Source organism: Myxocyprinus asiaticus, chromosome 30, assembly GCF_019703515.2.
Source record: "Myxocyprinus asiaticus isolate MX2 ecotype Aquarium Trade chromosome 30, UBuf_Myxa_2, whole genome shotgun sequence".
NCBI classification, from domain to species: domain Eukaryota; kingdom Metazoa; phylum Chordata; class Actinopteri; order Cypriniformes; family Catostomidae; genus Myxocyprinus; species Myxocyprinus asiaticus.
Window position 1 is genome coordinate 13,709,818 of NC_059373.1, and position 24,639 is coordinate 13,734,456.

The 24,639-nt window shown below is 37.0% G+C and overlaps 1 protein-coding gene across 1 annotated transcript in view; it reads right to left on the reverse strand.

Moving 5' to 3' along the window:
- Nucleotides 1–378: 378 nt before the first annotated feature.
- The window catches only part of cpne4b (copine IVb), a 45,152-nt gene continuing 20,891 nt past the window's right edge, over nt 379–24,639 (reverse strand). The window contains exons 6-16 of the mRNA XM_051663987.1: nt 22,920–23,003; nt 22,749–22,838; nt 18,007–18,105; nt 14,058–14,144; nt 13,633–13,692; nt 10,634–10,767; nt 10,140–10,194; nt 9,135–9,186; nt 4,773–4,906; nt 3,812–4,048; nt 379–1,445 (exon numbers count right to left, since the gene is read on the reverse strand). Coding sequence (XP_051519947.1) covers nt 1,314–1,445; nt 3,812–4,048; nt 4,773–4,906; nt 9,135–9,186; nt 10,140–10,194; nt 10,634–10,767; nt 13,633–13,692; nt 14,058–14,144; nt 18,007–18,105; nt 22,749–22,838; nt 22,920–23,003 — 1,164 coding nt within the window. The 3' untranslated portion in view covers nt 379–1,313. The remainder of the gene's footprint in view (nt 1,446–3,811; nt 4,049–4,772; nt 4,907–9,134; nt 9,187–10,139; nt 10,195–10,633; nt 10,768–13,632; nt 13,693–14,057; nt 14,145–18,006; nt 18,106–22,748; nt 22,839–22,919; nt 23,004–24,639) is intronic.

Consider the following 24,639-nt stretch of genomic DNA (forward strand, 5'->3'; position numbering starts at 1 on the left):
GGGCCTGTCTAGATTTGATCAAAAATGACATTTTCAAATAGTGATGGTGCTGTTTTTTTACATCAGTATTGTCCTGACTACACATTGTGATCAGTTGAATGCCACTTTGGTGAATAAAAGTACCAGTTTCTTTCCATAAGAGCAAAATCTGTACATTATTCCAAACGTTTGGCCGCCAGTGTACCTATATATATATATATATATATATATATATATATATATACACACACACATACATACATACATGTACAGTATATAACTGTATAGATAGATAGATAGATAGATAATATATACAATATATAGAACAAACACACTTTTCAAGCAAGATATTTCCCCCACAAAAAAGGCTTTGCTAGGTTTTTGAATTATAAAACAACAGATATCCTGTTAAAAATTCTGATAAAATGTATTTGGACACTTTGTGGTTGTCAAACTAAGTGAAACATGTCTAAGTGATGTACTAAACCCGTGTTTACTCTGCTAGGACACCTTTGTGAACTGACTTCATACCTCCTCTTAAAATTAACTACCTATATCTATATATGTGTGTGTGTGTGTGTGTGTGTGTGTATACTGTACATAATACTGTGCAAAAGTCTTAGGCACAGTATATTTTTCACACACACACACACAAACAATTTCTTAAAATTTTGTCTCAGAATCATTGAGTCAGTCTGGGATTACGTGCAGAGACAGAAGCAACTGAGACAGCCTAAATAGGTAGATGAACTGTGGTGAATTCTCCAAGAAGCTTGGAACATCCTATCTGCCAACAACCAAGAAAAACTGTGTCCAGGTGTACCTGGAGAATTGTGCTGTTTTGAAGGCAAAGGTTGTCACACCAAATAATGATTTAGCTTATTTTATGTTTACTGGATTTTGTATGACATTAATTGATAAATTAAAATTATTTATGGTATTATTTTTGAAGACATCCTCACAACATTTTTCACAAGTGCCTAAAACTTTGGCACAGTACTAACATATAAATATATATTATACATCACTCCACTTGGTTTAAAATTGTATCTATGCAATGAAATTCCAATATGTGTGACCTATGTGTCCAAAAATATCCAAATACTTCTTGGAGCAACTGTATGTAAATAGTTGTATAAGAAGAAAAATATCTGCTAAGGAAAACCTATAGATGAAACCTTGAGTGATAAATATCTAAAAACACAAGGATGGACCTGCTTGTCAATATTGACAGTGTTGCTGCAAGCTCTGAAATGATCAATGAAGTTGTCTTTCAGCTTTAGTAGACCGTAGAAAACTGTGTCTCTTGAAGCAGCTCTATGGCTGTGTGAAGCTCAGGGACTGAATGCTCTGGAAGACTCATAGTCCGATAGGCATTTTGGCTTGATGCCTTTTCCATTGTAGTAATCCACGACTTGATTGGGGACCTCGGCCAGAACACTTTTAGCCAACGCTGCAGGAGAGGCCTGTGTTGAAGTAAAGACAGAGGGATGAAAAGAATATAAATTAAATCTTACTCTCTTTTGCATGAGTAGGTGATGCAGGAAAGGTGTCACTCCTATTTCTCTCTGTGTGCAAAACAGGTGGAGAAAGACAGGAGAAAACAGCAGGAAAGAGCTAAAAATAAAAGCAAACACTTAGTTTCTCATGGGAACATTCATATCGGACAGCCAACTTCACACCTCCAGAGTTGTGTTGTATTTATGAATTGTGTGACATTGCTGAAGTTGACCTGAGATAGCAAGTTTCCTAACAGTCATCTCACTGTGAGGAGGAGTTTTAATAATGTTAAAACCCTGAAAGATTTTAAAGTGCAACTTACTACCTTTTTTTCCATACAATGAAAGTGAATGGTGACTGAGGTTAACATTCTGCTTAACATCTCCTTTTGTGTTCCACTGAAGATAGGCATACAGGTTTGGAACATAATGAGAGTGAGTAAATGATGAGAGAATGGTCATCCAGTAAAATAACTCAGTTCAAAAGAGTTCTTCTCACAGCTGTCTCCATAATAATAATGATGAAGTATTCATGATTGACAATTCATTTTTATGAATAATGACACATGAATGAATGTGAAATTAGTTGTCTGAGTGTCTTAAAAACCCTGTTTTTTAAAGAGTGAATGTTTCATCCTCTACTCATGTAGGCTTTATGGGAGAAAAAAATGTTTAAAAAAAACTGAACTTTGAATGACCTCAACTTTACTGTAAAGTGCAGAGGCAATGATATCTGGATGGATGCAGCACAGACTATGCTACACTTAAAGAAATGCTTTCATAATGAAGACTGTTCTACACAAACGATTTCACACTCCTTAATTAAACTAAACACAGAGCACTAAAATCTTAGAGCTTTGATGTTTTTCCTTCCATCAGTTCCACAGCTCAGATGCTTGTTATTGGAGCCGAGACAGACAGCTGGGAGAGAAATGCACTGACCTGAGCAAGGGGAGAGGTGAAAAGAAAGGAGGATGCTTTCAGATGTACGACACCCTCTTACACTTTCTTTGCCTGACTAAACCCTGACCAGAGGTTTCATACAGTCTTCTAAAATCCTTAAACTTGGCATGAAGCATTTGTCATCATTAGAAACAACTGTTCATGAAGCTTTGATTTATTAGTCATCTGTTAAATTTCCAAAACTTTATTATGTTCATGTAGTCCTTTAACTGTTTACAGCATCTTCTTAGTGTTCTAAACAGACAGCAACGGTCAACGTTTAAGCTACTTCCAAAAGAATTAAAGTCATATCTTGAGGAATCAAAATTTCCTTGATCTTTTGAGTTCATAGTACTATGAAGACATGGACATTTCAGAACTCAAATTTTCTTAAAACCTTCTGACATCAGACAGGTGAATACATCTAAACACATGAATGATGCCTATTTGGTAACAAGAAATGTGGCCTGCCCAGTCACAATGACATTGTAAGTAGAAAGCATTGTAGATACTATCAGTTTCTTAACATTTGAATAACTAATTTCTGATCAGGTTCAATGTAGAAAAATAGGACAAACTTTGTGCTGTTACTGGCTGTGTGTAGCACCATATGCTCTGAATTTACTTCTGAAAAATCCCAACATCAGAAATGAATAGTTGATGCTTACACCTCTGATGATTTCAGCCCGACCTCGTCATGAATAAATGTAATGCAAACTTTGCAAAGAGGCTTTTATTGAAGAATGGGGCAGTAATATGGGGTAGTTACACACAAGGTAAAACACTGTATATTGGACCGACCAGCAAACCAGCAGCTCGCAAGTAATAGTGCAGCATAGCGCTGCATCACCTTTTACATGCAAAGAGGCTGTTTATATGGAAATTTGCACAGCAGCACATAAACATCCTGTTTACTAAAAAACAAAACTATTGACAATTTTTTTTTTGCCACAAAAAACAAAACTTTTTTTGTGTGGAGAAAATCAGATTTTAGGAGGAAAAATGTATACAAAAAAAAAAAAATTAAAATGTTTTTTTATATATATTATATATATATATATATATATATATATATATATATATATATATATATATATATATATATATATGTATATAAATAATGATCCTTTAAAAAAAAATCTTAAAAAAACTCTTATGTTGGCTATTGTCTAGCCAATGTAACCAGTCCTGCTCAACCCACTCTGGATGGAGGTGCGCTTACGAGGAGGCTAAAGGCTAGCCCCTAGCGTCAATCGATTGTGCTTCTCGAGGCCAGGGGAGTGAGGTTTACACACACACACTGCACAGCAAACACGTACCAGCTGGCTCCCATTACACCAACATGTAGCTGGTCATATGATGGTTTTTATTTTATTATTGTTTTTACTCACATGTTTGAAGTTGTGGAAGGGCACAAACTGAACGATGTCCCTCAGGACTGGTTCTCCTTTAGGCGATCGCAAAATTCCATCATCACCATCCAGCATCTGCATGTCGCTGAAATCCGCGTTGCCCACGCCAACGATGATGACAGACATGGGCAGGTGTGAGGCGTGGACGATGGCCTCTCGCGTGTCTGCCATATCTGTGATCACTCCATCCGTCAGGATTAGCAGAATAAAGTACTCCTAATGCCATAGATGAAGAAACAGAGAGATAGAGTGATAGAGGAAATGTGACAGAACATACAAATATTAACATCACACAGTATATGACACCAGGTGTTTGCATTTTGTATTTAAAGCTCCATGATAACCAACATACAGAGGATCCAAAAGTCTGAAACAATTAAGGAAAATGCTACTATTTTGCATTTTGTTCCGATTTACTACAACAAATGTTTTAGTATTTGGTATATCGCCTTTTGCTTTAATGATAGCATGTACTTGAGGTGGCATGGTCTGAGAATATTCAAAAGAACATCCTGTGTGCTTCAATTGCAGCAAGGAAAACATTTTGTACAAAGGAGTAAACATATGACAAATGAGCTTTTATTTGATTAGTGACCTGGAAATAGTGCAGAACCTTACATATTTCTTTTTATATCACAATGTTTCGTTTAAAATTTTTCAAAAACCTAAGTCGTTTATTTCCAGATTTAAATAACAAAAATCCCAAATTTTCAATTATCAGACTTTTGGACCCCACTGAACATTACAGTAGTAGGCAATAAAATGGGCATTTCTTCCACACGGTTTTCTTTCAGGTACATCTGCTACTCGACTTGATTTAAAAAAAAAAAAAGTTACAACAGTAAAGCAGATGGCAGCAATATGGTGCAGTACAGGAATTAAGCTCCTCAGTCCAATTAAAGGCATTGTCTTTTTCACTCTTTCTCCATCACTCACTAACCATGGCCTCTTTGGTATGCATCTCCTCAGAGGCAGAGTTGGCAACTTTCTGGATGATGGGGGCAATATTAGTGGGGCCGTATAACTGGATTTTCGGCAGGCAGTTCTGATAAGCCTCCACCACACCTTGAATACCTGCAAAACACAAACAACATGGGTACAATCATTCCAAAAAAAAAAAAAAAAAAAAAAGGGGGGGGGGGGGGGATGAAATGACATGTAGCAATTAAGCTGTGCCTGTGTTAAAATTATAGCACACCCTCAAGTGCTTTATTGCTTTTATAAAACCGTTACTACATAATAAAAATATTAAAGGAATAGTTCACCCAAAAATGAAAATTCTCTTATTTACTCACCCTCATGCCATCCCATGTGTGTATTTTAAGTACATATTGTACACAAGATTTTAAGAATATCTCAGCTCTGCAAGTCCATTCAATGCAAGTCAAAGGTGACCAAAACTTTGAAGCTCTGAGAAAAGCACATAAAGGTAGCATAAAAGTAACCCATATGACTCCAGCGGCTAAGTCCATGTCTTCAGAAATAATATGATAGGTGTGGGTGAGAAACGGTTCAATATTTTAGTCCTTTTTTTCCTGTAAATGTCCACTTTCACTTAGACATTCTTCTGTTGTTTTTGACAATTCACATACTTTGTGCATATCACCACCTTCTGGGCAGGGAGGAGAATTTATAGTAAAAAAGGACTTTAATAATCTGTTTCACACCCACACCTATCATATCTCATCTGACGATATGGATTAAAACACTGGAGTATGGATTACTTTTATGCTGCCTTTGTGCTTTTCGGAGCTTCAAAGTTTTGGTCACCATTCACTTGCATTGAATGGACCTACAGAGCTATTATTCTAAAAAAAATAAAAAATAAAAATAAAAAGATTCTTCTAAAAATCTTTTTCTCAGCAGATGAAAGAAGGTCATACACATCTGGAATGGCATGAGGGTGAGTAAATGAGAATTTTCATGTTTGGTTGAACGATTCTTTAAGAACACAAATGTTCATTCAAGCATAATTTTATCAAGTACCATCCTTCCACCAGACGATACAGTCCCTAATATTTAAACAATAATAGACTGTTATTCTATTAATGACATGCACTTTTACATTTACTGGCGATAAGTATTTTAGCATGGCTGGAATGCTATATTGACTAATCAGAATCCAGGACCTAAACTATCTGTTTTATGGATGGAAAATATGTTATATTGATGGTCATATAAATTCCACAGCTACTAACTAAATGAAAATGCCAGATAATAGCATGACCTTTTACCTCAGAGATAAGGTTATAATAGGGGTTATAAGGCAGTCTTGTTTGTTCAAATATTTGTTTATAAAAAGACGGGCGCATCCTCATTTAAATGCATAACAGCTCATACTGTAGTTTATGCTCTGAATTACCGATCATCTTCTGCTTTTCCCAAGGGTGAAAGTGTAAGATGTTTGCCCCATAGTTGAAGATCAAATAGGACTTTATTGAAATTTCTTTTTGAAAATCAAAAAGACATTTTGTCAATCTGCTGGTGGTGAACTTTTTACCTCGGCCATTGATATTAATAATGCTTTTAAAGAGTTCTATCTTGATCTCTATAGTTCCACGTCTTCGTCTACTGATGAAGACATTAGAAACTTTGTAGAACCATTAAAATTCCCCAAATTGATGACTGAGCAAAAAAATTCTTGATTCTGAGATAACCTTGGAGGAGCTTGACGAGGTAATTATGGCCTTACCTACAGGCAAGGCTCTGGGGCCAGATGGTTTTGCCGCTGAATTTTTTAGATCTTATGCTACAGAATTGGCTCCACTTTTACTAGAAGTTTATATGGAATCATTAAAGAATGGAAAGCTTCCACCAACCAAGACACAAGCCCGGATCAGTCTGATCCTTAAAAAGGACAAAAATCCAAGCGAGTTACCATCCAATTTCCCTGATCCAGCTAGATGTAAAAATTGTCAATTTTGGCTAACCGATTAAGTAAATTATGACATCCCTTATAGATATAGATCAAGTGGGGTTTATTCAGGGCCGTAGCTCTTCTGACAACATTAGGCGTTTCATCAATATCATGTGGTCAGTAGCCAATGATCAGACTCCGATCGCTGCCATCTCACTTGACGCCGAAAAGGAGTTTGATATGGTAGAATGGGATTATCTTTTTAAGATTTTGGAAGTGTATGGGTTTGGGAGTACATTTATTGGTTGGATTAAGTTACTTTATAGACACCCTGTAGCAGCGGTACAAACAAATTCATTAATTTCAGATTATTTTACTCTGGATAGGGGCACCCGGCAGGGTTGCCCTCTTTCCCCATTATTGTTCTGTCTTGACCTGGAACCATTAGCAGCTGCGATAAGAAGGGAAGATGATTTTCCAGGGGTGGTGGCAGGAGGTGTGGCGCATAAGCTTTTGCTTTACGCAGATGATATTTTATTATTCGCCGACCCCACTAGATCTATGCCTTGCCTTCACAGAATGATCAATTCCTTCTCTAAATTTTCGGGATACAGAGTTATTTGGTCTAAATCCAAAACTCTGGCTCTGACAGCGTTCTACCCGGTAACGGCTTTTCAGCCGGGCACCTTTCAGTGGCCCAAACAGGGCATTAAGTATTTGGGTATTGTATTCCCAGCAAATTTATGCAATTTAGTTAATATTGACCCTTTAATAAAAAAAGGGTGTGATGTGGAAAGGTGGGCTTTATTACATTTATCTATGATTGGGAAGGTTAATGTTATAATACAATTAATTGTATTCCAAAATGTAACTACCTATTACAGTCTCTCCCCATTGAAGTTCCCCTCTTTTATTTTAAACAATTTGATAGTATTGCTAAATCTTTTATCTGGAATGGTAAATGTCCTCGAATGCATTCTAACAAGTTACACAGGCCAATTGACAAAGGTGGGTTAGGTTTCCCCAAAATATTGTTTTACTATTATGCTTTTGGTCTCAGACATTTGGCACAATTGTCGCTTCCGCCTGAAAGAGCTCCTCCCTGTCTCTTTATTGAACAGGAAGTCCTTGCCCCTATCCTGCCATTGCAATGTCTTTCTACCAAGCTGCCCGGAGAAGTAAAGACACATCCCGTTATCTCACACATGCAGTTAGTGTGGACAAAAGTTTCCCGCGTGCTCAATTCAGACATTTATTTGGTTAAACCCTAAATTGTGTATTAAGAAGTCCCCTTTTTGCTGGACAGAATGGATTGAGAAGGGAATTGCTACGCTGGGTGACCTGTATGAAAATGGAGCATTGAGATCCTTTGATAATATTACACAGCAGTTTGGGATTCCCAGATCTCAGTTCTTCAGGTACTTACAGCTGCGTCATCTACTTTGTACCATCTTAGGGTGTAGTACGCAGCCCCCTAAAGCTGCAGACACTCTTGAGATGAAACTAGCGGCTTTTGGAAAGGGTCACGAGGCTTCAGCGTACTATTCCTGGCTAATTCAGAGTCTAGGGGACGGGGTTTTGACATCTCTCAAGAAGTTATGGGAGAAAGACCTGAATTTAGTACTGGAGGATGAAGAATGGGGTAGGATTTTAAAAAAAATGTCAAGTCTAAGATTCTGCATAATTTTTATTGGACTCCCTCTAGATTGCATAGGCTTGGTCAAGATTCACCCACCTGTTGGTGATGCCAATCAGAGGATGGGGACATAGCCCATGTTTTTTGGTATTGTACTAAGATTCAACAGTTTTGGTCGAGGGTTCAGAGTTATGTCTGTGAGATCCTGGGCACTCATTTCATTCTGCCCCAGAATTTGTATTTTGGGTGATGGAGCGGGGGTTAATTTAGGGAATACACATATTAAAAACTGGGTCCTTACCAGTGTGATGATCAGCAGGAAAGTGATCCTTGGGGGATGGAAGTCAGCTGGTGCACCCTCATTTCATGAGTGGTGCACCGAATTGGGCACAGTGGCAGCCTTTGAAAAGATGTTGCATAGACGGCTGGGCAGCTTGGGTGCCTTTGAGAAGAAGTGGGGCACATATTTGGCCTTCTTGGAGGGTTGCCAGGGAGGAACAGTGGAGAGGGACAGTTTAAATGATGTGTATGTAATTAATTGATGTGTGGAACCCTTTTTCTTGGACAATTTTTTGTGTTTTTTCTTTATTTTTTATGTCCGAGTATTTTCTTTGGACTGTCTGCTTGTATGCGTGTCTGACCACTGGGACGTGTGTTGGGTGGGGGGTGGGAAGGGGGTTATATTTTTTTGAAAGGTGATTCCGTGTTTTCATGTGCTGTTTGTTGATGAGTGTGGAATCAATAAAAACTGTTAATGACAAAAAAAAAAAAAAAAAAGACATTTTGTCATTTACACTTCTATGACTCACCAGCACATTCTGGGTTGTCCTCATCAAAATTCACAGCAAAATCATGTGAAACCTAAAGAGAAGAAAAAAGACAGCTTAGTTTCAAAATCTCAAAAAACAGTGACATGACGGCAGCTTTGATTTTCTTTTCCAAAGGCACAGAGAATATAAAATCAGTTCAATCAGATTTACAAACTTTGAAGTTAACTGTTATCTGTTGTTGACATGATGCTATTAGAGCCCATATAATGTACTGGAAGAACTAACATTCCATTTCTTCATAGAGTTTGAATGGTTCATTTATATTCATTCATTCATTGCAACCAATGAATGGGATAAGACCATGCATAAAACATGGAGCTTTTCTGTGGCTTGAACTGCGGTCAAATAAAATGCATTTTAGATTCATATTCAACCCCATTTTGGCCATGACAACTGATTAGAACATGGCAACAAATCAGGTGACCTGATTTTGAGTGATTGGCATAGATTAGCAGGTGATGAGGTGATTATTGTAAAAGGGCATCAGCAGTTCATGAATTATTCAGAAATCTCCTGTTAGGTAACTGTGAGGGATTCGAAGCACTCCGGTTTCCATGGTGATTCATTGAATTGTATTGGAAACTTTCACGTTACAAATTCAGTTCAACTAAGAAAATCCTTTATATTCTCTATTTTATGTTAATTTGAACAAAACAAGTAAAATAATAAAAACGAATTATCATAAAAACCACTTAATTGTTCAAAGACATGTAAAGGTGATTACTGAATTAAATATTTGATCTTAAAGGTGAAGTGTGCAATTTCTGCTCCTCTAGCCCCGAACAAACAGAACGTCAAAACTGATCTTCAAACAGGTTTTCCAGTTTTTCACTGTAGTAACTCTACCACAGTCAAAGTGACTGGTCATTTAAAATAACTTACCAAATCCCCTTAAATTGCACATAACTGAATGGAAATAAATGTTATGAAAGTTTAATCAAAACAAAAGCTCTTTTACTTTTACATATAAAACAATCAACTTACTTTGAAGTCTGGTGGAATTTGGGCTCCAAAGCCAAAGGCAGGAAACATTTTGTCACTGAAAACACATCAGAAGTAGAGAGGATTAATCCGAGTGTATTGAGCCCCAGAGATGAGCAATGAGGTGAGAAGGGATGTAACATTGTGAGGGGTCAAATATAATTGACTCAGAGTTTAAGTGAGTGATTGAAGTGTACACACAATCCTTGACATGGCAGCATTACATCCTACAGGCCCTGGCAGTCATAAGGCTGGATGGTTGATTGACTTAATGTGTAATTAATTGATTAACTGGTCTAAAAGTTTGGTTAATGGCCTATACTGAGAAAACAACTGCAGTAAACAGTTGATTGCTCAATTTCGTAATGGGCTAGATCATCTAGTTGGTCTATTAAATTTTATTTGGCAAAAATCATGGCCGCATGACCACTTGATTAACTGATTTATTGGTTGACTGACTGACTAATTGATGATTGTGTGATTGATTGGTGGATTACCTGTCATAGTCCTGGCAGATCTCGCCAACAGCAATCAGGGCTTTGAGGTACTCGTTGGGCTGGTAAGGGTGGATGTAGTGGAGGGAGCAGCTGTTTCGAGGGTCACCATTTGAAGCAGTGAAATCAATCGCCACCTGCAGAACAACAACACTATGATAGATGCCAATTCTAGCCTTTAAGTAAAACGAATGGTTCACCCAAAACAGAAAATTCTGTCAATATTTACTTACCCTCTTGACCTTACAAACACCTCTGACTTTCTTTTGTGGAACACAAAAGGAAATTGTTAGGCACAATGTTAGCCTAGTCACCATTCACTTTTTTTGCATCTTCTTTCCATACAATAAAAGTGAATGTTGACTAAGGTTAACTGTGGTTCTGCCTAACATCTCCATTTTGTGCTTCACGGAAGAAAGTCATATAAATTTGGACACATACGGGTAAATTAATGATGACAGAATGTTTTGTTTTTTTCTTCGGTGAACTATCCCTTTAAGACCATTCCAAAAACACAACACAATAGTTTCCTGATTAAATTATTTGATTGAACTACAACTACAAATATCCAGTCTATATATTCAGTGGGGGTTGGTTTTCTTTTATTCATCTGCAACAGCTTTCAATGTGATAGTTCACCCAAAAATGAAAATTCTCTCATTCTTTACTCACCCTCATGATATGCCAGGTATGTATGATTTTCTTTCTTCAGCAGAACACATTTGAAGAAAAATAGAAAAATATCTTAGCTTAGTAGGTCCTTAAAATGCAAGTGGACAGTGATATGATTTTTGAAGCTCCAAAAATCGCAGTCAGCATAAACGTCATAGATATGACTCCAGCAGTTAAATGAATGTCTTACAAAAGCGATACGATCGCTTTTGGTGCGAAAAAGATGATTTAACTCTAAATCATCGCTTCTGGTAAGCTTCACGAGAGGTGGAGTTCAAGCGGTCTCTCGTGTGATGTATTTGCGTTGCCATGATACAGATGTAATCTCACATTCTCCACTCAGTTGAGACATCCAGGATAAGCCCACAAATGCACCATTGCGAGTAAAGAAACAGATAAATACAGATCTAAACTTAAAACAACCAAGCTTCTGTACAGCGTCTCTCCTCACTTCTATATAGCAGCGATGGGGCAAAGGTGGCATGCGTTGTTCCTGGTAGGCTACTCAGACTTACAGGCTCCATATGGTTAGAATTAGGGCGGGGGCGAGGTTAGGACAACTGTTGCCTCCCAGGAACAAACTTAGGCATCTTTGTACATCGGACGTAAACAGCGCTGCTCTTCTGGCTGTGATGCACATGTCTCAGTTCTAGCGTGTTTCAAATACCAATGCGATTACGTCATACGCGTGTACCGCTGCTCACCGGAAGCATGATTTAGGGTTTAAAAAATACTTAAATATTTATATTTTTCACACCAAAAGCAATCGTGTCACTTTAGAAGACATTAATTTAACAGCTGGAGTCATATCGATGACGTTTATGCTGACTGCCTGTGATTTGTGGAGCTTCAAAAATCGGATCACCTTTCACTAGCATTTTAAGGACCTACTGAGCTAAGATATTTTTCTAATTTTCTTCAAATGTGTTCTGGTGAAGAAAGAAAGTCATACACACCAGGGATTTCTTGAGGGTTAGTAAACAATGTGACAATTTTCATTTTTGGGTGAACTATCCCTTTAAGTCTTGTTTAAAGATGCATTTTTGTGTCTGGCTTTTGAGGTTGAGCAAAATTAATTGTTGTTAATGTGGTGTGTGAATGTACATGTTTTATAATTTATTATCTTTTTAATCTTACTATTTTGGAAAGCACTTTATTCAACTGCTGTTGCTTTAAATGTGCTATAGAAATACATTTGTATTGTATTGTATTGTATTGCAAAGTCTTTAAAATGACATTAACCTTTTCATGATTAACTGTGCACTAATTTAACAAAATTCCCCTGCAGTGCCCCCTGGAGTGAGTTATTTTTGAATGTGACACTGCACAGCCGGTAAAGGCGGGCAGAGTGTAGATGAGTATTTTTTAAATGTTATTAAAACATTTTGATTTCTTGTCATAAAAAAAAAAAAAAAAAAAAAACTTTATATAATATAGTAAACATGTGAACAAAAAGGTTATGTCTGCTGTACTGTATTTGTTTTATTTATTTCATTTTTATAGCTGTAAAAAACAAATGAACAAATAGTATCAGCAGTCTGGTTTGCCTATGTGCACTGTCTGACTTCTCAGACATTGTGCGTGCATGTGTGTGTGTGTGTGTGTGACATGCGCTAATGTAAACAGACTTGGCTGAATGCGTCAGATAATCACACTCGATCAGCATGTTTTCACTGTGAGTTTTTAAACTGTTGTTGTGGTGCTTTTGTGATAGTTTGGCTGTCTGTTTCAGAAAACAAACATTTTATATGCCTGAAAAGACTGTTTGAGGTGCTGTTTGTGTGAATATAAACTGCATCTGCACCTAATAATAAGCAGACATGGCTGCATGGGAAGATCGTGTTTAGATATGATGGCTGTGCATATACAAGCTGTGAACTGTCATCGTGGTACTTTGGTGACAATTAGGCTGTTTGTTACATAAAATAAACATATTATGTTCTTGAAAAGACTCTTTGAGTAGCTGTTTGTTTGATGAATGACAACCGCTACTAATGTAAACAAATGGCAGCACGCATTGGAGGAAGATCGTGTTTGATGTATTGACTGTGCGTATAAGAGCTGTAAACATTTTATCATAGTACTTTGGTGACAAGTTGGATGTATATAAAATAAACTTATTCTGTGGTTTAAAAGACTGTATGAGTAACTGTTTGAGCGAATATAAATTACAGACGCTTGACCAGCACAGCTTGTGTCATCGCAAAAGCCGATCTGACAGCTTGTAACGTAACTGGCTGTTGCAGAAACACATTATGTGACGCTACTCTGCGGGGTCCAGTTATTAACAGCGTGAGTGGTAAAAACAGGGAATGCTTTCCAAAACTTACTGTGAACTGAATTTGACAACCTCCCATGATGTAATCCAGAAAAGAGTGCATTTTAATAATCTAAAACAGAGATAAAACAATTAATGAAAAATTACATTAGTAATCCAAAACGAAAGATCATTGCAAGTGACCTATTGAGCACTTCCAAAAATTATTATTATTATTTTTTCCAGATCTACTCTTACATCCTTACCAATCTATTACATGGAGCAGAACATGTTAAATGTTCACTTTAGTTGGGATATATTCTTCCTTTCTAAAAAGACCATCTTAGACCAGCCAAGCTTATTCAAGGCTAGTTTATGCTGGTTTGGTAGTGATCTGGTTGGTGGATTAGGTGGTCTTTTCAGCAGTTTAGCAGCCTAGATCTATAATCATAAAGCTACCACCAGATTAAAATTGTCAGAGTGAAAAAACAATCTCACCTTGCACAAGGTAAGAATCACCATCCCAGAATTTCTGTAGTTCTTCTTCTTCACTTGGTACTTAGGATTGATGCACTCCCACTGTATCTGTCAGAAACAGAGTCAATAGAACACAACACATGAGTACTGCATTCATTCATTCACTCATCTCTGCCATAAAACCCATTGAACCACATGATGGATTGCTTGGACTTGCAGGTCTTTTATTCTGAGGTACACTTGTGATCGATTAGTATGAGAGGATGATGCCAACAGGTTTACAGGCACCTTGACAGATAGATGTCTAAAAGACTCGGTATAACATAGTGTCTGCAGTTAGGTTTTTCAGAAAATGTGAGAATGATTGACTGTGAGCTAGCAGTGCAGGTGAGACTTCAACAAACATATCAGTTTTGATGAGTCACCTTTTGGTGACCTTATATATGAGATCAATTTGCAGTTTCTCTTAAAATGGCTGAGATGGTCAATTGAATAATTCACCCCATAATAAAATTTTATCATCATTTACTCACATTCATTTTGTTTCAAACCTGTTAGGTTTTATGGTCAAATTTGCAAAAGAAGTTATCTAGCAGTATGTTCTTATTCATACAATGAAAGTGAATTGTGCCACATCCATCTCTGGTCCCCATCCACTATCGTTAAATCAAAGGATCATGAGGATAAGTATTAGGAAATTATGACAGAATTTTCATTTTTGATCAAAGATCAGAGAGAAAGAGAGAGAGAAAAAAGAAACATCTATCCAGCCAAACAGTTTCTAGTGTGTGAGTACAAATCTCAGTGAGCCTACTGACAATGCTAACAATTCAAAGATCCAAAGAAGACTTTAATCCATGGAAACTGGGCTGAATTAGTTAAAATTATCTAATTATTATCACAGACATTCAGTCACGATTATTATTGTTCTAAAGATCTCAATAAATCAGGTTCTCTCTCTAAAAAGCATGTGTGAAGTTTCCTTCCACCCCTGGAGACTCAAGGAATCTCAGTTTCCCATTGAAGCACCTGTTTGTGAACCCCGCTATCAGAGTAATCAACATGCGCTGACAGACGAGATATTCCACTGATTAACAAATGCCACAGGAAGCGTCAGTTGAAGCCTGTCTGCTTTGCACTCAAGAGGATGGTAGTGAATATGAAGTTAATGGAATTTAAAGCCACACAATGACTACTAATCAGCACAGCCTGTAATAGATTTTAAATGAGAGAGGTGACAGAATAGAGTGAACTCATTCAGACTATATAGACTTATGTATAATGTGTATTTGGCATGGTAATAGTGGGTCTGTGCGGGTCAGATTTTGCCCACATTGTGGGACAAAATGTCCCTACAAGGATAGTAAAACCTGAAATCACCTACGTTTTGGGGACCAGCAAATGGTCTCCATGAGTAAAATGGCTTAAATATGCAATAATGTCTTAATGAAAACCTAAAAATGCAAAAAGATTTCTGTACAACCTTTAAGTAGAGTTAGGGGATATCAAATATCATTAGCTCAGTGTAAAAACAATAGAAGACAAAGGAAAGTCCCCACCATAATAGAAAATTTTAGATAACTTGCTATCTAAATGATGATTTAGAAATCTAGTCCCCTTACAGCTTGATAGCTATCTGTAGGTCAGATTTAGCCTAAATTGTGGGACCAAATGTCCCCACAAGGATAGTCAAACCTGAAATCACCACTCTATCTTGCTTTCTTGGTCACAACTTTTTGTTTTTACATGTTTTCCCTCTTGCTCCTTTCCTCTTTTTCATTGTTTATTTTTCTCTGCTGCTAACATTGTGTTCAAAGTGACAATAGATTTGATGTCTACACATAATCAAGGACAAAAAGAAGGTCAAAAGAAAAAGGGTAAATCAGTGGGAGAGACACACACAGGCAATTCTTGAATAAAGTGTCAGATACGACAGGGATGGGGGACTATAGAATATGAAAAGGGTAGCTGGGATGTAAAGTAAGAGAAAACTGACAAAAAGAAAAATAAAAGATAGAAAGAGAGAGTCAAAAGTCAAGGGAAACCATAGAAAACTGCAGTACAGGAACAACTCAATATATTCAATAACAAGTGGTTTCAAAATATCCATATATTCAATAAGCAGTTTAACTGATTTTCTTATCTTCTACTTTTTCCACCAAAATGACTAAGCTCAGGCATGAACTCTACATGATGCAAGCTAAGCTCTTTAAACTTGTTATTTGTTATCCAATCAGCCCACTCACATGTGACGTATTAAGCCAATCAGCTCAAATGGTGTAAGCTGATAGGTCATTTGACATATAATTAGGTAGTCAGTCGACTTGCCTTCTTTCTCTTTGCCTAATATTTAAGTTAGCTCATTTTGCAAGTAAGCTGGTTTCACTGCAGCGCGCTGTAAGAGTTTTCTCTGAAACCCTCCACCTCCACATGTCTAGCTCTCCAACATGTATATATGTCTGATTGCGCAGCAGCTGTCATACATGCTTGATGCAGTATGTCTTGTGTTGTCCAATTGTGCAGCAGCAGCAGCATGTCCACATGCTTAACTCAGTATGTCTGTGTATGTTCAAGCAGTTGCAAGTCTCTGTACTTGTTCTGCAGCAGCAGCAGCGTAACAGATCTTGTCTGCCAAGACCAGTATCTTGTTATATGTTATATCCACATTAACATGTTAAATCTTTACAAGAGTTGTCATGACTGAAATTTATTATTTTCTACATAATATTAACTTTCCAGTGGTATCCATTGGTTTTAATTTTTTGTAAGAGATAAATAACCCTATTAGGTCTTTAAACAATAGCACCCAACAACATCATTACATCACTGTGCATTCAATGTTTTATGCAACAGCTTTTCATGCTTAAGTGAAATATAGCATTTGATCTTAACAGGAAGACATCGCCCAAAACAAAGAGTAACTCAGAGAGTGAAAGACTAATTGTGCCAAGTCATAGATTCCAAAAGATTTATTATTTTAGGTTACATTAATTTAACAGGTTAATTTAATTATTTCTTGTCTGAGTGCAATATTAGACTTGTAAAGTAGGCCAAAGTTAGTAACAAATAATTTTGTTAAACAGAGATAAAATAATAATAAAAAATAGGTTCTGCATTTCAGTCATCAGACACTTAACCCTAAAAATACATGTGACTACATTTAAAACTTAGGGTTAGTTTTTTGTTTTAATTATGAACATTAGTAATATACTAAATATAACATATTTTAAGAGTGTAATAAGGAATAAGAGTGCATTCTTATTCACCCAGCCAGTCTCTTGAGTGAGTCTCTATCAGCAACAGAGTACAGAATTCTTGTCAAAGCTTTAAAAAAACTTCCATCGAGTTCGATTGGGACCATTTGGGAGCTGCAGAATTTCCACAAATCCTCAATGCACTTAGCAGGTTTAAAGGTTACATTTTGACCTCATCGGACTATAAAATCTTCCTCAAATTCCCACTGCTTTTCACATGCCCAGGGGCACACTCCAGTGAGAGAGGTGATATGAGTTTTTTATTTTTTATTAATGAAGGCTTTTTTCTTTCCACACGTTCATATAAGCTGGAGTTATGAAGTATGCATGCTATTGCTGTTGCTCAGTTCAATGCGCTTCATTGTATATTCAGCACTTTGTAAGTATTCTAATATCCTTGCCCTTGCTGGCCTTTTTTTTTTTCTTCAAAGACCTGTATGTGGAATGTTTCTGGATTTTCATAATCTAGTGTTTTCTTGGTAATGCAATGGGGATACTCCCATGCACAGGTGAATTTATCTTGAAATTAGGTGAAACACTATCCATGCATACAAGACATGTGACTTAGAGAAGCACGAAGCAAACAAAGGTGAACTTTTTTATTTTAATTAATAAAAGTATTTTTCTTTTCACTTTGACAAGTGTACTTTGCATTGATGAAGTGATCTATTGTATTGCGGTGTCTGTTTTGTTAATGTGTGTTTGTATGTGTATACCAGCTTCCCATCCATGGCTGACTTCATCTCTTTGAAGGTGGTTTGAAATTCTCCAATAAAGTCATGTTTGCCATTAGAATCCCAGTCCCATACTGTACACTAGAACAAGAAAAAGGTGATAATTTAGCAGAAAGAGATGACACGACCAAAATAACTGTGACAGATTCTAACCTCAGAATTACAGCTAATCATTTTCAATTGGCAGTATGAATCATCACAGGATAATAGCAGTACATAGTTAAATTTAAAAGCATAAGTGCCCTTTAACTCAAAGAACCAGCAAAATCCTACATTTCTACGGTCTTTAACCATATGTTTTATGTTATATCTGTGAATATTTTTTGCTTTAGGTGTGAGAGATCAGTCCCTGCAGAATTGAGCTGAAGATCCTGTTCTAATTAGTTTTGTACAGCAGTATAAATAAAACAGGTCACATGGTCTTATACACACACAAACACACACACATGAATATTTGTGTCTGTGCATGTGTCTATGAAAGAGAGAAAAAGATACATATGATTTCAAAGAATTGAAAAGAAATGGACTGGAAAAAACTTTTAAGCTAGAATGCATTTTGATTTTGCAGGTATAAAGGTAAAATACAGTATAGCTAAATAGTAAAGATACAAACTTAGGTAAAGTCTGTGCTTTCCCCCCCAACATTACAATACTTTCCCCTATTCCATCTTAATCTACAGAGACAACTATAAGTAAGCCATTTTTAGTGTAAACAATGTCTGTGTGGCCAGGAAACCTTATTTTTGCAGTTTCGGATGGTGACACTAGTGGTGCTAGTGGTCATGTATTAACTTCAAACCTCTATTAATCTTCTCATAAGAATTCACACATTTGTGTTTATCTTGCAGATGCTTCCAGGAGCAAAGATAGCAGTGTCTCTGAAATGATAGATTGTACCGAGTGTAAAAAATGCACACAAAGTAAACAGTAAGTCCAAACACCAAGCGCTGGGATAATTAGTCACAAGTTCAGCCAACATGTAAACAACATCAACTTTTCATGCAACAGTGAGACTGAGATTCACAGTTCATTTTATAGTACTTTTATCTAGCCACTGTTTAATCTGAAACAAGCTTAGCAGTTGAAAGTTTCAAGATCTATTGCATGAAAAGCATTTGCAGTGTCTGTGGGCAATGAAAGGAGTTGATTGTCATAGAAATTTACAGAGGAACTCTGCTGCAGAAGGTCATTTTGTTATCATAACAATTATTCAATATCCTTTGTCATGTTGTTGGTTTAACACATCTGTACGGTGGAGTGTGTGTGTGTGTCATTGTGAGTGTGGGTGTGTGGGGGTGTGTGTCAAGGGTGGCAGGAATGTAGCATTGCTGTTAATGAATCATTGATGCTGAGACATAAGCAGGTGGTAATCAAAATTTGAAGGCCATTTAAAATATTAATTAATCCAGAAATGCTGTGGTTGACTTTTCAGCTGGAGCGAGAGCCAGCAATAACTCAACATATAAAACTCACATCTCTTCTACACAATAAAAAGTTCATCATAAGCCTAAATAGATTGTAGAAACCATTGGCGGCAACGGTCTCTACGATCAACTTAAGCTTGCAACCTTAACTCTATATCTACAGTTTATTTAAATTTTATCATCAAAATGGTGTTTAAATAAATGAATGAATTAAAACTTTAATCAAATGACTGATTTATTATTATTATAAGTAGTAGTAGTATTACAGTAAATATTACATAACTTTACAGGAGTGATATACAGTATTTCTGTCATACTTTTTCCCATAAATTTATCTTTAATTTTGACTGAGCTTTTAGTTTGAAGTGTTTCTGTGTTGTTTTTAACAAGGAGCTCTGACGTTATGACGGCAGATTCCCACTGTGGGTGACTCATAGTGATATTAAACTGCAAAAGGCTGCTGTTTAATTAAATAAGTATGCACTCTGTATGTGACTCGCGCTACAGTGTGAATTTGCACTCTGTTTACTGTCATCTGCTACAAACAGAGCGTGCAATGCTCATGATGTTGTTTTCCCTGTATGAGCCAAGCAGGAGCCGTAAAAGCTAAGAGCATCCGGCGTCAGTACAACACTGTCTCTATTACTGTCACTGTCTGTATAACACTATTTTTACGAGTATGAGTACCAGTACATGAGCGCAGTATTGGGACATCCCTAGCTAAAAGCAAGTTAAATTGTCTCTCAAACAGATGAGGGTTTTACGGTAAATGTCCTATCGAGTTTTAAATCAGCAAAACCAACCTACCTCCCTACCCTAAACCTTAAACCTAAACAATAGTGTAAAAATGCTAAAGGAACTACGTCATTTTTGGGTGCTTCTGTGACACTTTTTGCTATAGTAAATTATTTTTTGATGTCATAAGGTAGCATTGTGTGAGGAACAGGATGAAAAGTAAGTGGTGAAGAACTACTAACCTGCCGTCTTACTCGTGATTTGTATTAAAGGGGATTAAAGTCATTATTGTAGCACCTCTATTTGACCAGGAAACTGCCGCGATATGAACAAGGCACATACAAATTATTTTGCAAAAATGAAAATACTGTATAGTAGCGTTGTTCCATGAGATCAGGTTGCAGCTAACAGTTTAACATTCCTATCTTATACAGTATATCTATTGATATAGTATCTCGCAAAAGACATGATTCACAAGTGACACAGTGGTTTTCAGTTCTGACTTGTAATTCTAAGAATCTGAATTGAATATGTGTTTGCACTGCAGAAACATCACTGTCTGTGGAGCACACAGTGTAAAGAAGCCATGCATATTAAACAAAACAGTTCATGTTTATTCATGCCACCTAAAATAACAGTTTTCCCATCTGTCTAATGCCCTTGACAGTCCAACATCACCTTAGAGAGACATGATACAAATATTTGGTACAATGAGCAATATTTTAAAATTGGATTGAAATTTAACAAGCTTTAAATGAATATTTTGTACAACTGCTCATTCAGCCACTTAGTGTAAGTACCAAAATCTTAATTCACAATGGCATGTTTCCAAGCATTTAGTTCATTTGCTGTAAGTGCCATTTATTTTCAACTAAAGCTGAGGGCAACAAAGTAAAGTGCCAATGTGGAGCTGATCAAGGAATTAAACTCTCTCTCAGCTAAATAAATTAGGATGTTGGCTCTCTTAGTTTTACACTCTCTTTCTTTATCTCTTTCTTGGTCCTTGTCTTTTAAAAGCATACTTCCTAATAGCTTTTGTGCAGGATTTGATGAGTTCTCAGTATAGGCTAAATCTTATATCAATGCTGCATCGTTATGAGAATACATAGAAAGAATCATCCTTAGAGACAGATTATTACAATACAGCTCCAATCCCCCAACCTGCATTGGCATACCAATGAGTATCTTACACCGGCAGTGCTGAGATCTCTCTCTCTCTCTCTCTCTCTCTCTCTCTCTCTCTCTCGTGTGTGTGTGTGTGTGTGTGTGTGTGTGTGTGTGGAAGAGAAAAAAAAAGAATGAAAGTCATCCAATCTAGGGAGCTTCTGCACACTGAGGAAATAAGCAAACATACACACAAACTGAGTATTCGGTTGACTGAATAAATGCATAATACTTGAAATAACTAAAGACTGCAAGGACAACTGACACTGTAGGATTATGATTTTACCACAAACACTCACAGCATTTAAGGCCACACTATTTAGTTATGCAAAATGCATACTTAATGGTCACTTTGCCTGTAATTATACTGTATCTGATGCAGTTACCTGAATCACTACTATTCTTTTGGATTAAATGATTACAAAGTAAAAACTTAAAATGTCAAACCAGGCTGTCCCAGAAATAAAAGTAATTTCATTGTCCATTCATTTCATTGTTAAAAGAACTTGTCAAGAGGAATTGACTGTCACAGTGCATCTGTGAAGTTTTTGCATCTGCTAAGAAAATAAAAAGCTCTAGTCATTCCAACTCCATTCGGTACCCTTTATTACCAACATCTCAAGGTAAGCCTAGATAGTTTGATTTACTTTGAGTCTAGGCTTATTTTCTGGTCCCAGCAAACAGGGCTGTTTGCTCTCCATAGAGTTGCTGAAATTTTCTTGTTTACAGTTGGATCCAAGGACAGGAAGTTCTCTTGGTGGCTCCTGACTGCTCAAAACCAGGACTGTGCGGGTTTGGATGGACTAAAGGGATATAACATCAATTTCTGTCCTTGGTTCCACCATGTCTGCTCCTCTCAACTAACTGTCAGGGCCCTTCACACAGCCAAGCTCCATTTACCCACTCAGTAATTAGCTCACTATGAGATATGTCAGCTGGAATGGTGATGCAGAATGGAAAGGACTAGCATTACATAAATCTGCCAAGATGATTCTGATCTAATGTGACCAAATGGTCAAGCTGAAACTGGAATAAAGTGCAAGAAAAAAACTATGCTGAAATAAAAGCCTCGTAAGGGGTGTGCTGATACCGCTGCAGTAGTATGTCAATAAGATGATTCACTGGTTTATGAGATTTTATAAACATTTTAAAGGGCATATTTAATTATCATCAGAATTGCTTAGGTTATTGATTTATAATAAATTAATAGTGGATCCAAAAGTCAATATATATATATATATTTTAAATTTCATCAGTAGCATTAAAGGTATAGTTCACTCAATGGTCATAATGTCTATCACTTTAAAACCCGTGGTGCTAATTCATAGCAGGATGGTGGCTTGATTTCAGGTCTACATTAAGAGCTTGCCAACATGCAAAACGGAAACTAGTCGGTCTTACCCTTAGCTCTCGCTCTTGGTCTCCACTGCAGAGTGTGTTTAAAGAAACTTTAAATGATTTCCAGACAGGATTAAGGTTGTTCATTATGGTCTGTAAAAAAGAAAAAATCAAGATCAATTAATCAGTTAATGCATTTTATTTACTGAATATGTATACAATATATATGTTTACCTCTGTTCTGTGCACCAGTGATGCTGTGCCATCGTCATTCACTCTGAAGATTTCCAGAAATGGATCTGACTTGCTAAAAAAGTCCTGAAGAAAAAAAAATAACTTCTAAAAATCCCCAAACTCATTCTCATGAATAAGATACATAAAACATTCACACTAGGAAAGAGAAGAGAAAAATAAAGAGTGCTTCACATAGCAGCATTTTTAATGAATTTTTGATTGATTGAGCGGCAATCCTAGCTCATCTGTTGCTGTAATGAATGGCCTATCCTGACTTACTCCCATTTAAGGACTGAATGAGACTTAACCTGAATGTACATCTTTTCAATACTGCTTTTCTAAATGGTCCTTTGTGCATTTAAAAGCTGTGTTCATTTTGATGATGGTATTCTCAAAAAAAAAAAAGAACTTTCATGTTGGTGGGGGCCTGGGTAGCTCAGCGAGTATTGACGCTGACTACCACCACTGGAGTCACGAGTTCCAAACCAGGGTGTGCTGAGTGACTCCAGCCAGGTCTCCTAAGCAACCAAATTGGCCCAGTTGCTAGGGAGGGTAGAGTCACATGGGGTAACCTCATTGTGGTTGCGATTAATTGGTTCTCGCTCTCAATGGGGTGTGAGGTAATTTGTGCGTGGATTGCGGAGAGTAGAATGAGCCTCCACATACTGTGAGTCTCTGCTTTATCATGCACAGCAAGCCACGTGATAAGATGTTCAGATTGACGGTCTCAGAAGTGGAGGCAACTGAGACTTGTCCTCCGCCCCCAGATTGAGGTGAGTAACCGCGCCACCACGAGGACCTAGTAAGTAGTGGGAACTGGGCATTCCAAAAATGCTTTCCGAAAAGGGGATAAAATAAAAAAATCCTCTCATGTTCATTTTACCCAAGAAATATATGTAACCATGGCTATTTAAATTAACTGAGTTGATTCAACTAATAAAAATGGTCTCGTCAGCTTTACTTAATACATTTGCGTTGGGACAACATCATTTTTGTTTGGTTAACTGAAACTGGGCAGAGGAATTCCAGTTCCAAGCATGCTTTCCAAAGGACTCAACAGGGAAAGTAAATATTTAAATTTTGTTTTATTTTATGTGTCTTTAAGCAAGATGAATATAAAGAGGGAGACTTTGAGATTTTGAAGAACATCTGTTGTAGTTTTAGAGGTAACCATCATGGTGGAGAGTGGAGCTGGAGCCTAGGTTGAGGACCGGTACATTTTGAGTATTCTACATATTGCTTTATCCATTGAGCAATTGCTGTGCTAACCATAGCATTGTGATCAAGGATGCTTCCCATTCCTTAAATTGTGTGTCCTTGTTACCTTTCCTTGCTTCCTTTCCTTGTTTCTTTGCTCCAACCTCTTAGCAAAGGATGGAAGGAAAGGAAACGAGGACAGAGGAATCAAAGCAAGACGGATTTGTAAACAAAATGTACTGCTCACTCTAGCATCACTTCAGAGCGCATTTTTGCGCAGTTGCAGTACCTTGGTACACTTGCCTTTATGTTATTGAAACTTTATTTATTAATATATTCATAATAATTCCAAATAACTCAAGATGCACTGTTGAAGTATGTGACAATTATGGTTTATTTAAACCACAAAAGTGAAACATGAATTAAAACTGTTGTGTCAAATGTAAAGGGGGAGGAGAATTTATGCCTGCGTCAAGCGCTTTGACAACAAAGTCCTGTGCATAGGAAGCTCCTGTGCTTCCTT